At 36.6% G+C, this 14501-nt stretch overlaps 2 protein-coding genes and 1 pseudogene across 5 annotated transcripts; 2 read left to right on the top strand and 1 right to left on the bottom strand.

Moving 5' to 3' along the window:
* Window positions 1-163: 163 nt before the first annotated feature.
* Window positions 164-5736, top strand: LOC104768710 (cellulose synthase A catalytic subunit 3 [UDP-forming]). Of its 3 annotated transcripts, none has more exons than XM_087504675.1 (16): window positions 164-248; window positions 372-686; window positions 807-878; window positions 1062-1257; window positions 1380-1588; window positions 1690-1792; window positions 1919-2081; window positions 2222-2488; window positions 2581-2926; window positions 3006-3143; window positions 3234-3359; window positions 3439-3651; window positions 3781-4042; window positions 4134-4336; window positions 4434-4784; window positions 4960-5736. In XM_087504675.1, exons 3-16 carry the CDS (start codon window positions 855-857, stop codon window positions 5542-5544), a joined length of 3186 nt encoding a protein of 1061 aa, XP_087360801.1. In that variant the 5' UTR covers window positions 164-248; window positions 372-686; window positions 807-854; the 3' UTR covers window positions 5545-5736. The 3 variants fall into 3 exon arrangements, with proteins under 3 accessions (XP_087360801.1, XP_087360800.1, XP_087360802.1); XM_087504676.1 differs by having other exon boundaries at window positions 248-287; XM_087504674.1 differs by having other exon boundaries at window positions 213-686.
* Window positions 5737-5791: 55 nt separating this feature from the next.
* Window positions 5792-8178, bottom strand: LOC104768712 (putative leucine-rich repeat receptor-like protein kinase At5g05160). Its single transcript, XM_019242165.2, has 2 exons — window positions 6666-8178; window positions 5792-6574 (listed from the first exon to the last, which is right to left on the bottom strand). The coding sequence occupies exons 1-2, from the start codon at window positions 7963-7965 to the stop codon at window positions 5949-5951; spliced, it is 1926 nt and encodes a 641-aa protein (XP_019097710.2). The 5' UTR covers window positions 7966-8178; the 3' UTR covers window positions 5792-5948.
* Window positions 8179-11237: 3059 nt separating this feature from the next.
* Window positions 11238-12641, top strand: LOC104772126 (autophagy-related protein 18e-like; annotated as a pseudogene). The gene is made up of 3 exons (XR_015592121.1): window positions 11238-11979; window positions 12109-12395; window positions 12504-12641. The product of XR_015592121.1 is annotated as an autophagy-related protein 18e-like (transcript).
* The last annotated feature ends 1860 nt before the right edge of the window (window positions 12642-14501 follow it).

The raw sequence follows: 14501 nt of genomic DNA, 5'->3' as shown, positions 1-14501 counted from the left end.
TCGTAAATAACGTAAACCGAACAAACCAGTTGTATTTCCAAAGTCCAAACCCATTTCGATTGTTCGACTCCGTTGGGCCTTTTGCTTTTTTCAGCCCGCTAATTTTAGCCCATATTTATTTGATTTCTAATAAAGTATCGCTATCAGTATTACTGTATTTACTATTTTAGTCAATCAATATATTTTTGATTTATTCATTAGACTAATCCGTTGATTTATTGTCGGCAAATAGTTTTTAAGTTTTATAGGTAAGAAGAATACCTTTTTACCACATTACTTGTGCTTTGGTTTGTTCTTCACACTCCTATTTTACAAGTATCACTATCTAATATCTATAGGTTTTAATTCGTTTTCTTATTAACTTTTTCAAGGTTTATCGGCCCTTGTTCCTTTGTTTTACTTTCACTGTAAGTCTGTAAAAAAAAAGAAAAATAGACTGTGGAAGTTGTCGGTGGTGGTGGTGGTGGTGGTTGTTGCTTGGTTGGATATGATTAGTGACAAATATATTAATCTTTTTTTAAAAAGAAAAAATCTGAAAGAGTGACGAGCAGAGACAAACACAGCTTTGCTCTTTTGCATCTTCCTTCTAAAGCCATCTTCACAGATTCTACTTACATATATCTCTCTCTCCCTCTCGGATCCAGAAAGAGAGAGTCACATCACTACTCTCATCTTCAGATCTCATGGTAAACCTTTCAACTCCTCACTCCCCGTGTGATCCATTCTTCAGATTTGACTTCTCTTTTTTTTTTACTTGGATCTCGTCAGATCTAATCGTATCTTATGCTTTTGATCATTCCCTACAGATTTGAACTATCACCGACGTTTCCGTGGTCGAAGCAAGTTAAGTGACGATGGAATCCGAAGGCGAAACCGCGGTATGTGTTTTTGATTCTTACTTCTTCATTCTTCACACTTCCTTTTGTAATTCCCCCAGAAGTAGTCCGGAATCTTAGATAATGAAATTGATTTTGAATTGTGTGTTGAGAGAGAGAGATCTGATTTTCAATTTCTCTGTTTAGGTTTCTAATTTTGGCCTTCTTGTTTCAACTTAATTGTAGGGGAAGCCGATGAAGAACGTTGTTCCTCAGATTTGTCAGATCTGTAGTGACAATGTCGGCAAGACTGTTGATGAAGATCCTTTTGTGGCGTGTGATTTTTGTTCATTCCCTGTTTGTAGGCCTTGCTATGAGTATGAGAGGAAAGATGGTAATCAATCTTGTCCTCAGTGCAAAACCAGATACAAGCGACTCAAAGGTATGATCTGACTTTGATCCATCTTTTATTTAACTGTCTTCGTTGTGCATCCATAGATTAGTATTTGAATTTTGTGGATCAGATTAGTATTTTTATAACAATTTGCTTATTTTTGAGTATAGGTAGTCCAGCTATTCCTGGTGATAAAGACGAGGATGGTTTAGCTGATGAAGGTACTACTGTTGATTTCAACTACCCACAGAAGGAAAAGATTTCAGAGCGGATGCTTGGATGGCATCTTACACGCGGGAAAGGAGAGGAAATGGGGGAGCCTCAGTATGATAAAGAGGTCTCTCACAATCATCTTCCTCGTCTCACTAGCAGACAAGATGTAAGGCATTGTTGTTCATTCTTCTTCCCTCTTAAGCTTTTGCATCCTCACGCAATTGAGTTTTTTTTGGAATCTGATTTTGTCATTTACTTGTTTTACAGACTTCAGGAGAATTTTCTGCTGCTTCACCTGAACGACTCTCTGTATCTTCTACTATAGCTGGTGGAAAGCGCCTTCCCTATTCATCGGATGTCAACCAATCACGTAAATATTCTTATTTTCTTACTATATGGCCAACGCATATAATACTTGTACCTGGGTTGGCTTTTACTACGTTTATGTCAAAATTCTAAATTCTAAAAAAAAAACTCTTTGTGATTCACGCTGCAGCAAATAGAAGGGTTGTGGATCCTGTAGCTTGGAAGGAGAGAGTTGATGGCTGGAAAATGAAGCAGGAGAAGATCACTGGTCCTGTGAGCACTCAGGCTGCTTCTGAAAGAGGTGGAGGAGATATTGACGCCAGCACAGATATCCTTGCAGATGAAGCTTTGCTGTGAGTTCTTGTTTTTTTTATCTTGTTTGGTCCATCGTGGTGTCCTGTTCTTCTTCAGGGTTATGAGATTCCACAATCTGAGCATCTTTCCTATTAAGCAATGTCCTGATGCTCATTTTCCATTTTTATTTGTTTTACAGGAATGACGAAGCAAGGCAGCCTCTATCAAGAAAAGTTTCAATTCCTTCATCCCGGATCAATCCTTACAGAATGGTTATCATGTTGCGGCTTGTTATTCTGTGTCTCTTCTTGCATTACCGTATAACAAATCCAGTGCCAAATGCTTTTACTCTGTGGCTGGTCTCCGTGATATGTGAGATCTGGTTTGCCATGTCCTGGATTTTGGATCAGTTTCCCAAGTGGTTTCCTGTGAACCGTGAAACCTACCTCGACAGGCTTTCTTTAAGGTAAGTTCTAGTTCCAAATTCTACTGAAGAAATTATTCAAAGGATTGACTGCCTATAACATTTAACTCTGATCATGTTAAATTTTGGAACAGATATGATCGTGAAGGTGAGCCGTCACAGTTAGCGGCTGTTGACATTTTTGTGAGTACTGTTGACCCTTTGAAGGAGCCACCACTTGTGACAGCCAACACAGTGCTTTCTATTCTGGCTGTTGACTACCCGGTTGACAAGGTGTCCTGTTATGTTTCTGATGATGGTGCTGCTATGCTATCATTTGAATCACTAGCAGAAACATCAGAATTTGCCCGTAAATGGGTACCATTCTGCAAGAAATATAGCATTGAGCCTCGCGCACCAGAATGGTATTTTGCTGCGAAGATAGATTACTTGAAGGACAAAGTTCAGACATCATTTGTCAAAGATCGTAGAGCTATGAAGGTAAGTTTATAGTTTAGTCTTGTAGCCATCCTCTCTTTCGTTTTAATGTATGCTATATCAACCTTTTATTGTCCTGCAGAGGGAATATGAGGAGTTTAAGATCCGAATCAATGCACTTGTTTCCAAGGCGCTAAAGTGTCCTGAAGAAGGGTGGGTTATGCAAGATGGTACACCATGGCCTGGAAATAATACAAGGGACCATCCAGGAATGATCCAGGTAAGAGAAATTGGTTTGAGTATGGAGAATGAGTATGCTCTCTCTTTCTCTCTAGAAGTTCATTGTTGAAGTAGCATTTGTTGATTGCAGGTTTTCTTAGGGCAAAATGGTGGACTTGATGCAGAGGGCAATGAGCTTCCACGTTTGGTGTATGTTTCTCGAGAAAAGCGACCAGGATTCCAGCACCACAAAAAGGCTGGTGCCATGAATGCACTTGTAGGTTTCTGGTCTCGGAATTTTGACTACTATTTTCTCTATTTTGTTAGTCTAACCTGGGTACTTTTCAAATGAACAGGTTAGAGTTGCAGCAGTCCTTACCAATGGACCTTTCATTTTGAATCTTGATTGTGATCATTACATAAATAACAGCAAAGCCTTAAGAGAAGCAATGTGCTTCCTGATGGACCCGAACCTAGGGAAGCAAGTTTGTTATGTTCAGTTCCCACAAAGATTCGATGGTATTGATAAGAACGATAGATATGCTAATCGTAATACCGTTTTCTTTGATGTAAGTCATACTAACATATACTTGGGTCCAATGGTTCTTGTTCTTTTAAATTATTTTTCGACATGAATATACATTATAAACATTCAGTTTCTAGAGTTTTGTTGTAATTTTCTGTGATACGTTTTTCAGATTAACTTGAGAGGTTTAGATGGGATTCAAGGACCTGTATATGTGGGAACTGGGTGTGTTTTCAACAGAACAGCATTATATGGTTATGAACCTCCAATAAAAGTAAAACACAAGAAGCCAAGTCTTTTCTCTAAGCTCTGTGGTGGATCAAGAAAGAAGAATTCCAAATCTAAGAAAGAGTCTGACAAAAAGAAATCAGGCAGGCATACTGACTCAACTGTTCCTGTATTCAACCTCGATGACATTGAAGAGGGAGTTGAAGGTACAAGTCTTTTTCTATTTCTTCTTTGTTTAAATAATTTCCAGATTAGATATCTTATTATATCCTAATTATCGAACATTTATAAACTCAGGTGCTGGTTTTGACGATGAAAAGGCGCTCTTGATGTCGCAAATGAGCCTGGAGAAGCGGTTTGGACAGTCTGCTGTTTTTGTTGCTTCTACCTTAATGGAAAATGGGGGTGTTCCTCCTTCAGCAACTCCAGAAAACCTTCTCAAAGAGGCTATCCATGTCATTAGTTGTGGTTACGAGGATAAGTCAGATTGGGGAATGGAGGTATTATCTCATTTTTAACTCCTACATGCAACTGCAATGTTCTGACATGTCCACTTTGACACTCACTTTGTTTGTATCATCCGCTGTCTCTCTTCAGATTGGATGGATCTATGGTTCTGTGACAGAAGATATTTTGACTGGGTTCAAAATGCACGCCCGTGGATGGCGATCCATTTACTGTATGCCAAAGCTTCCGGCTTTCAAGGGGTCTGCTCCTATCAATCTTTCAGACCGTCTGAACCAAGTGCTGAGGTGGGCTTTAGGTTCAGTTGAGATTCTCTTCAGTCGGCATTGTCCTATATGGTATGGTTACAATGGGAGGCTGAAATTTCTTGAGAGGTTTGCATATGTGAACACAACCATCTACCCAATCACCTCCATTCCTCTTCTCTTGTATTGCACATTGCCTGCAGTTTGTCTCTTCACCAACCAGTTTATTATTCCTCAGGTTCGACACCTCTCTCTCTCTCTCTCTCTCTCTCTCTATCTTTAGAACGAACCCTAATTACGTTCTGTTTTATGTGAAACCATGTGTTGTGTTTGTCAACGATTCGTGAGATGTAAAATGAAGAGATTTTTGGTTTCAAAACCTGATCCGCTGGTGTATTGTTACTCTTTTGCAGATTAGTAACATTGCAAGTATATGGTTTCTGTCACTCTTTCTCTCCATTTTTGCCACGGGTATCCTAGAAATGAGGTGGAGTGGTGTAGGCATAGACGAATGGTGGAGAAACGAGCAGTTTTGGGTCATTGGTGGAGTATCTGCTCACTTATTCGCCGTGGTTCAAGGTCTCCTCAAAGTCCTTGCCGGTATTGACACAAACTTCACAGTCACCTCAAAAGCTTCAGATGAAGACGGAGACTTTGCCGAGCTCTACCTGTTCAAATGGACAACGCTTCTGATTCCACCAACAACGCTGCTCATTGTGAACCTCGTGGGAGTTGTTGCAGGAGTCTCTTATGCTATCAACAGTGGATACCAATCATGGGGACCACTCTTTGGTAAGTTGTTCTTTGCCTTCTGGGTGATTGTTCACTTGTACCCTTTCCTCAAGGGTTTGATGGGTCGTCAGAACCGGACTCCTACCATTGTTGTGGTCTGGTCTGTTCTCTTGGCTTCCATCTTCTCGCTGTTGTGGGTTAGGATTGACCCCTTCACTAGCCGAGTCACTGGCCCGGACATTCTGGAATGTGGAATCAACTGCTGAGAAGTGAGCAAATATTTACCTGTTTTGAGTAAAAAAAAACAGAATTTAAATTATTTTTCATTGTTTTATTTGTTCACTTTTTATTTTTGTTGTTTGTATTGTCTGTCCGTTCTTCTCTCGTGGTGTCGTAATTTTATGTGTAGAATATTTTACTATAGTTAATTTGAAAAGATGATATAATTAAAGTGAAAACGAATATTGTTTTTTCTTGTTTCTTTGACTAATGACGAAAAGACAAGCATTAATCTAAGATAAAAAGCGAAATTATTTATAACAAAAAATCAAAGAGATTCAAATTCACAGGACGAGAATTTGATCACGACGCACTAAACTACGATACAAAGTAAAGTACATCATTCAATAAGACAGAAGTGGAATTGATAACTTTTGGTAGGAATGAGAAATCATTCAGAGACATTCGAAGTAGCCTCTGAGGACGTTCTGTTTTGCTGTAACTGCTGCATCGGATCAGATCTGCTCACATCTTCAATCATCCTCGCAACCTCTTCCATCTTTGGCCTCGACTCTGGATTCCTTGCGACACAGGCCAACGCAAGCTGAAGCATCTGAACCATCTCCTCTTCAATGTTCTGAAACTTCAAGAGCTCCACATCGAAAACCTCTGCTGTCCACTCTTCCCTCACAACAGACCGAACCCATCTCGGAAGATCAATGACCACACGCTCATCCTCAAGACCAGGCTGAGTTAAAGGTGTCTTCCCAGTTAGCATTTCGAGAATCACCACACCAAAGCTATAAACGTCAGATCTTTGACTGACTCTCTTCGTCTCAATCACCTCTGGAGCATTGTAGCCGATGGTTCGCGGTGTGTGAGTTGGGAGGTTAAAGAGTGTGACTAAAGATGTGTCGGAGAGACATGGCTCAAGGTCTTCAGTGAGAAGTATGTTGGACGATTTTATGTCTCCGTGAACAAATTTCAAAGAGTGAAGGTAAGAGATTGCTTTTGAAGTCCCTGCCGCGATCTTCATCCGCGTTTCCCAGTCTACTCCTCTGACTCCTCCTCTGTTTCCTGTCCGATAAAAAAAGAACCACCACGTTTCGTGACCTACAAGCTTTAAATTACAAAAAGAAAGTTAGGGTTTGACTTCCTAATGACTCACCGTGTAAGATCCCAGACAAGCTTCCTTGCGTCATATACTTGTAGACCAATAGCTTCTCATCTTTCGAATAGTAATAAGCAAGAAGCGGTACAAAATTCGGATGCTGGTTAATCTTCCCAACAACCTCCATTTGTTGTTCAAACTCTTTCTTGCTTGCCACGACTTCTCTTAAACGTTTCACCACAACCGCGGTTGTATCCTCAAGCACGGCTTTGTAGGCCGTTCCGAAACTCCCTCTACCAAGAACTTCAGCAGAAGCTTTCAAGAGATCCTCAAGGTCAAAATTGTGATTGCATCTTTCAAAGAAGAAGAGCTTGTTCTTCTCTGGATCTTGAACTCCGCTTCCGAAGTCCTGCGGTTTTTTGCTATTCACTCCACTCATCTGCGTTCTCCCTCCTTCGCCGCCATCTTCTGTCTTCGTCTTCTTCAACAGACAAACCAAGAAAACAGTTGCAAGGAGAAGAACGGCTAGAGAGCATCCGACTATAATGGCGATTATATAAGCCTTGCTCTGTCTCTTCCTGACAGGATGCAGATTCTCTAACAACGGTCTTGGAAAGCTTGAAGATGGAGACATGGCTTCTCCTGAACATGGGTTCAGAGGTGGACCACATAGTAATGAGTTTCCAATGAAAGAATTTTCCGGCGAGCCCTTGAGATGCTCAGGGATGGGTCCACTCAAGTTGTTATAGCTCAAATTTACAACTTTTACACTCGGGAGATGACCAAGAGAATCAATGGGACCATCAAAAGAGTTGTTCTGAAGGTACAATACAGTGATCTGAGACAAGTTCCGTAGATCGGAAGGAATCTTACCGGAGAAAGAGTTATAAGACAAGTCCAAGACAAAAAGCTGAGTGGAGATCGACGGCAAAGAATTAGTGAGTTCGCCAGAGAAGTTGTTGTGTTGGAGGTAAAGGTATTGAAGAGAAGGGAGTGAGAGTATATCGGAAGGTAAAGTTCCAAAGAGAGAGTTGGATCTGAGGCTAAGGATTTGAAGAGCGTCTAGTTTGCCTAATGTAGCAGGAGGGACTGAGCCGTAGAGTCCAACACCGGGAAGACGAACAGCTACAACGCGGCTGGTGCGGTTGGTGTCATCGCAGGTGATGCCGATCCATGAGGTACAGAGAGAAAGGTTCTTGTTCCAGTTGAGTTTTGGTGGGTGTGGGACTGATGCTGCAAAGTTGAGAAGGGCTTGTTCGTCTGATGCTAAATCTGCTGAAACCGAAACAGCTGTTGCAGCGAGTAAGAGGAAGCAGAAGGAGGTGGAGGCGGCGAAGACAGTGTGAGAAGAGGTCATGTTTGAGCTAATTTTGGTTACTCACTCCATGAGATGATCTGTGTGTGAAAGAGAAAATTGAGTTTCTTATGAAAGTTTTGTACTTAGTGTTTTGTTTGCATGTGGTAAAGAGAGTTAAAAAGAAAAAGTGAGCTCAAATAAGATGAAAAAATCAATGATTAGTTGGTTTGAATCCATTGTTAAGTAAACATAATGAGTTGTTTTTAATAAATTAAAAAGGTAAGATTCAAAATTCGAAATTATATGTAAAGGAAAATAAAAAGCAAGACACCGCAAAGAAAGGAGGGAAAGAAAAGCAAAAGCATCCCATTTTTAGCTTCTTTCATTTGTTCTTTAAGAGACAAAAGACACTATAAAATTAAAGAATATTTTGCTTTTTTCCTTTGCTCTGCATTATACAGCATGCAAATCAAGAAAATAAAGGTAGTGATCGATCTCATCATCAGATTATTCAAGAATGTTTATAAAAATTAACAGCAAAAATGAGTTTAATTAGTATTCTAATTTTTCACTGGTCGTCCGATTCTACTGTGTTGCATATTTTGATACTATAAACAGTTATCCACAAACATTTACCAAAAAAGTAGGTTAATTATGTTGGGTTTTGAAGAGACCCGTCTGCAAGACTTTTCACCACTAAAAAAGTGAAGTGTGTGAATTTTGTATGGAGAGATTATTTACCAAACCAACCACTGCAAGTGGGGTTTCTATAAATTTGATAAATTGCATTTAACAGAATTAGGTGCATAAAGTGTCAAGAACACAAGAGAAGAGAGGATCAAAAATATTTGATTTATGAGAGAATATAGCACTGTATGGCTGTCTGTACTATGAGATTTGCTTTTTGAAGTTCTTCTCAATTTATTAGGTTGGTTTGGTGTAACTGATTGAATAATAGGTAATGATGGTTTATTAATCCATGAAGATTGACTATGAAGTGACATTAGTATTATGATTTTTCACCTCTGCCTTAAAGACTCATGATTGAGTTCTTTTTTTACTGTTACAATTGAATGATTTTGCAGCAACCATCAACTGTCTTCTCAAATCTCTGAATATATGGACAAAAACACATCATCTGTTCCGAAACTTGAGGACTTGCTTTAACGATTAGATGGCGTTTTACAAAACAAAATAGAAAAAAGAATGTAATCCCGAATGAAGCAAAGTGAAGATAATGACCTATGCGCCTACTGCATACAACTCGCCAATGGCTAAAGCATCCGAGAGTCAACCGTACTAAAAAAAAATACATCATCACCATTGCTTGGCAAACGACTCTCTCGACATCCCAAATCTATAGGAAGATCATATAACAACAATTCACATGAGTCATCGATCGGTTCCCTCTAAGTTGTTTGATTTAAGTCCCATTCCCCTTTCGTTTTTAAGTCGGCCGTGAGTGTAGGTTGGGTTCAGTTTATTTCATTAAATTTTCCAAGGCAAAGGTGTATTTTGACTCAAAACATTGTATCCATTTAGGTTTAATGAAAACCCTTTATGGCTTTAACAAATATTAATATAGAATATGACATGTGCTAGAGAGCACGGGTTGAAATTCTTTTTTTTGTTTATTTAGTATTTTTTATTTAAAATATCGTGTATGTGATTTTTTTATTTTTTTATAAAGTTTTTTTTTTATGGAATACTATGATATGAAATCATATACTGAATATGACTTATGAAAATAACATCTATTATGTAAGATATATTCTAGTCAGTGCCGGTCCAGCAAAAAATGAGGCCCAATACGTAAACATTTTTTTAATGGATTTTATAAGATAAATTTTAAAAGTTAAAATATAATCTTAAGAGCTCATAAAATAGAGGCCTATTTTTGGAATAATAGATAGATAAAGATTAAAATTTGAGACCAAATCTTAAATGTTTTGAAAAATGAGACCTATATTTGCAATATAAATATTTAGTTGGGCCTAACTTTTTTACTAAAAATTTCAAAAAAAATTAGAGGCCCAATACGTTTGTGTCATAGGAATGTGCGGCGGGCCGGACCTGATTCTAGTATATCTAGATTTTAACCCGTGGTATAACGCGGATTAAATTGTGTGATAAAAAATCAATGTTTGTTTGTTACTTTTGTTTGATTTGTTTAGTGTTTAATATTATATATTGTATATTGATTGCTAATTATATTACTTAACCTATAGTATAGCACATATTAATTTTAGGACCATATAACCTATCAAATAATTAATCTTAGTTATAACTTATATTAATATTATATGGTCTACCAATTTGAAGTTGTGTACTTCCTTTTTATTAAAAAAGAAAATTCTAAATCTATATAAGCTATCAAATAATTAATCCATATAACCTATCAAATAATTAATTTTAGTTATAACCTATATTAATATTATATGATCTACCAATTTGAAGTTGTGTACTTCCCTTTTATTAAAAAGGGGATTCTTTGGAATATCAAAAAAATAATCCATATAACCTATCGAATAATTAATCTTAGTTAGTTTTTAAGAGGATCATAATCCTAAATCTATATATGCTATCAAAAAATTAATCCATATAACCTATCAAATAATTAATCTTAGTTATAACCTATATTAATATTATATGGTCTACCAATTTGAAGTTGTGTACTTTCCTTTTATTAAAAAGGAGAATCCTAAATCTATATAAGCTATCAATTAATTAATCCATATAACCTATCAAATAATTAATTTTAGTTATAACCTATATTAATATTATATGGTCTACCAATTTGAAGTTGTGTACTTCCCTTTTATTAAAAAGGAGAATCCTAAATCTATATAAGCTATCAAATAATTAATCCATATAACCTATCAAATAATTAATTTTAGTTATAACCTATATTAATATTATATGGTCTACCAATTTGAAGTTGTGTACTTACCTTTTATTAAAAAGGGGATAAACACAATTTGAGTGTGAAAAGGTGATCTTAATATTTATCAAAATATGTTTTTAGATGAAGTCGTGTTTTTGTTTAATGAGATCATCAGATCTAGTTTTGATATTAATTTGCTCTTTATCAAAAAAAATATATATATTAATTTGTTAGTTTTTAATTTTCATAAAGTATTATTTTAAGATTTGATATCGTTTGGAGTCTCTTCCTATTCATACTCTATTTAGGAATCTTTCATCACTTTATAAAGTACCAAACTATCAACAAAAGATTTCCCAACTTTTCATGAGAAGCGTTTGATATTCTAAGTTAAGCATATCGTCTCGTCTCTTCGCTCTTTCTTCTGTGGTTTTGTTTTGAAAAAGAAAAAAAAGATTGAATTCCATGATCTCCACAGTCCGTGGAGTCCGTCGAATATTAACGCTTTCGAAATCGGAAACCTCCCATTCGCCACGTGACGAAGCCAAGGGTGACTTGAAGGTGTTATCAGTAGCTTGGAACCAGGATTGTAGCGGTTTCATAGTGGGAACAGATGGTGGTTTCGATGTGTATAGCTGCAACCCAATGATCAAGAAAAGCATCAGCCGTGCTCCACACGAATCAGGCTTCAAAACAGCTGAGATGCTCTTCCTTTCTAACCTATTTGCTCTTGTTGGCAACGGTTATAATAATTCCAAGTACCCTCCTAACAAACTCTTCGTTTGGGACGACCACATGAACTCTTGTTTCTGCCAACTCGCTTTTAAGTCAGAAGTTGTCGCCGTGAAACTGACGAAAGAACACATTGTGGTTGTCTTGAAACAGAACATCTATGTCTACAATTTCAACAACCTTAAGGTTTATTGTCTGATTGAAACCATCGTGAACCCGAAAGGATTGTGTTGCGTCTCTCACGTGGAGACGAAAGCAGTCTTGGCTTGTCCGGGTTTCATCCAGGACAAGTTCAGGTCCATGACTTGAAACGGAATGTAATCAAATTTATCAAAGCACACGATTCTGATATTGCTTGCATGACTTTGACAACCGATGGAAGTCTACTTGCGACGGCTAGCACGAAAGGAACTCTGATCAGGATTTTTAACGCCCTTGATGGTACTCTCTTACAAGAGGTAAATTACTTTAACCCTATAAATTTTATATTAAACCCTAAATATTTGCGGTTTTTTTTTTATGTGATTATATATGTTTTGTAAATTGCTTAAGTAGTTTGATATATATGTTTGGTTTTCTTGGTGAAGTTTCGGAGAGGAATGGAAAGAGCAGAGATCTATAACGTTGCAATCTCTTCGAATCTGAAATGGGTAGCTGCGTCAAGTGAAAAAGGGACTCTCCATGTATTTCGTTTGAGACCTGACATTCTTAGTTTTAATCCGGAGCCTTCGTCGTCATTCATAACAGGGATCTTACCGAAGTATTTGTACGAGAATGAGCGGTCGTTTGCTCAGTTCTCGTTGCCAGCTTCTACCAAGTTCATTGTAGGTTTTGGATCAGAGAACAATGTTCTTCTCGTAGGCATCGATGGAAGGTAAGCTTTAATTTCTCTTCAGTTTCTATGACTTTAGACTCTATTTTGGCTCTTTTTTGGAGAGTCTGAGTAATTGTTTTATCCTCATTCCGACCGGAAAATGTAAAGTTTCCGGAGGTGCAGATTTGATCAAGCAGATGGAGGACAGATGGTGGAGTTGGAACACAAATGCTTCTTATCCTTACAACAAGAGTCGGGCGACACATTGGTTGTGATTTGATCAACATTTAACTCAAACAATTTACTCTTTACTGTTTATAAAACTCAAACAAACAGTTTTGTACTATCTTCTTCAAGATTTCTTGTGAATAAATTATGTTGATTTTTTAATAAACTAGGAATTGATTTCCCCACTGAACACCGGTGGAATTACCTCATATATTATATTTTACTGGTCTCAAATACTTTGAGAACGTTGATTAAAAATATATATATATTTCCTCAATTAAGTTTCAGATTCCACCTAACAAAAAAATCAAGTTTAGTTCAGAGTTATGTTACGTTTATAAATACTGATTCGTATGAATGATCACATGTAATCATACTTGATGTTATAAATGGTGACTTCAACCTAACGAAATATAATGGTGAATCATTTTTATTACAACCTAAGACTCCAACAATTAACTCAAATTCTTTGAAAATTTCACTTAGTAATGTTAAGGTTTTATATCAACTAATCATAAATCTGTTGTTTTCCTTTTTTTTTTTTCTTTTTCTTTTGTACGCATAAATCTGTTAAGACTGTTAATGTTTGCGAACAATGTCGATCGGAGAGTATATCAGATAAGACCAAGTCAAACTCAAACAAGTTGACTAATATTATAAAAGTGAAATCAATCTTTAAAAAAAAAATTGGTGAACGTTCTCAATGATGAAAAATCAGCGGACTAACGTTAATATCAAACGTGAAGATATGGTAATTATACCAAATTATATTGTATCTGCCTTTTAGATCCCACAGCAATTAAAATCCTTTTTAACTGTTTCGAGTGAATATGCATGTTGGAGCAGACTCTTTTAGTTTGGGCCTAAACGATTCCATCAATCATCACTACCTAAAGATACCTAATATCTTGCATTTGGATAGCCCCTTTGAGCCGCAATATAGAGCTTACTATTCCCTAATTGTTTCATTTGTCAACTCTTCATGAGTTCATTCTTTATCTCACCATTGATTACGACGTAAGGAATTTTGGAAAGATTAGCTGTTTATTTATCTTAAATTGCACATTATATATAAAATGGTAACCTAAAATATTATATGTCGGCCGAACCGATGCGATACTTTTTTTTTATGTCGACTTCTGCATGTAAAGAAAAAACGCCGCTGTAGGTAATCGCTATGGTCAATTCACGAAATAGTCAAAATTTCTCAACTCCATATATTTCTTTATTTTCTTCACATGCTTCATTTATATTTAAGTCTTCCTATTCCATTGACTAGGAACCAAATATCATTAACTAAGAGCTACACATTATATTGAGTCATTCATTAATCCTATTAGAATGTTTCACATAAAAAATAAGTGTAAACTAAAGTACATGATATGTATAATCGGCCAACTATTCATTATAAATTGATTCTTAAATTAGTAATAAAATCCATGTTGATTCGATGGATAATTTATCACTTAATCATAATAATGACCCATCTTATAGTCATACTCCCAAAAAATGTAATTTCAGATCTAATTAATGTAATTACTAAAAATTTAGCTGCATCCATAGTATCATTTGAGATTTAAAACTTAAGAGCTTTGGAGTAAACGGTTTTTGTTTAACTTTAAGCTTATGATTTAACTTGTTAATTTTGAAATTTGCTAAACGTTAATAATGTCTGTTCAGTTTGGTATACAGACTACAGTTTTTGTATTTTCATCACATGCTAAACTTCTACAAAAACAACCAATACATCCTGTCCATACGATTTACCAACAATGCCAAAATCATTACGTTCGTTATTGTCCAAAATAGTAGGTGTTTGGGTTACTTTCTCTATCAAACTATAAAAGTACGTTTCCTTTTTCACAAAATAAAATCGTGACCATAAATAAGATTTTTCTCTCTATCCAAAGTATCCAACTGTTTGTTTTATTCTCTCCT

The sequence above is a fragment of the Camelina sativa genome, chromosome 20, assembly GCF_030686135.1.
Source record: "Camelina sativa cultivar CO46 ecotype springtype chromosome 20, ASM3068613v1".
Taxonomy (NCBI): Eukaryota; Viridiplantae; Streptophyta; class Magnoliopsida; order Brassicales; family Brassicaceae; genus Camelina; species Camelina sativa.
The sequence above is the reverse complement of the archived record's forward strand: the minus strand, read 5'-3'. Positions and strand labels throughout refer to the sequence as shown.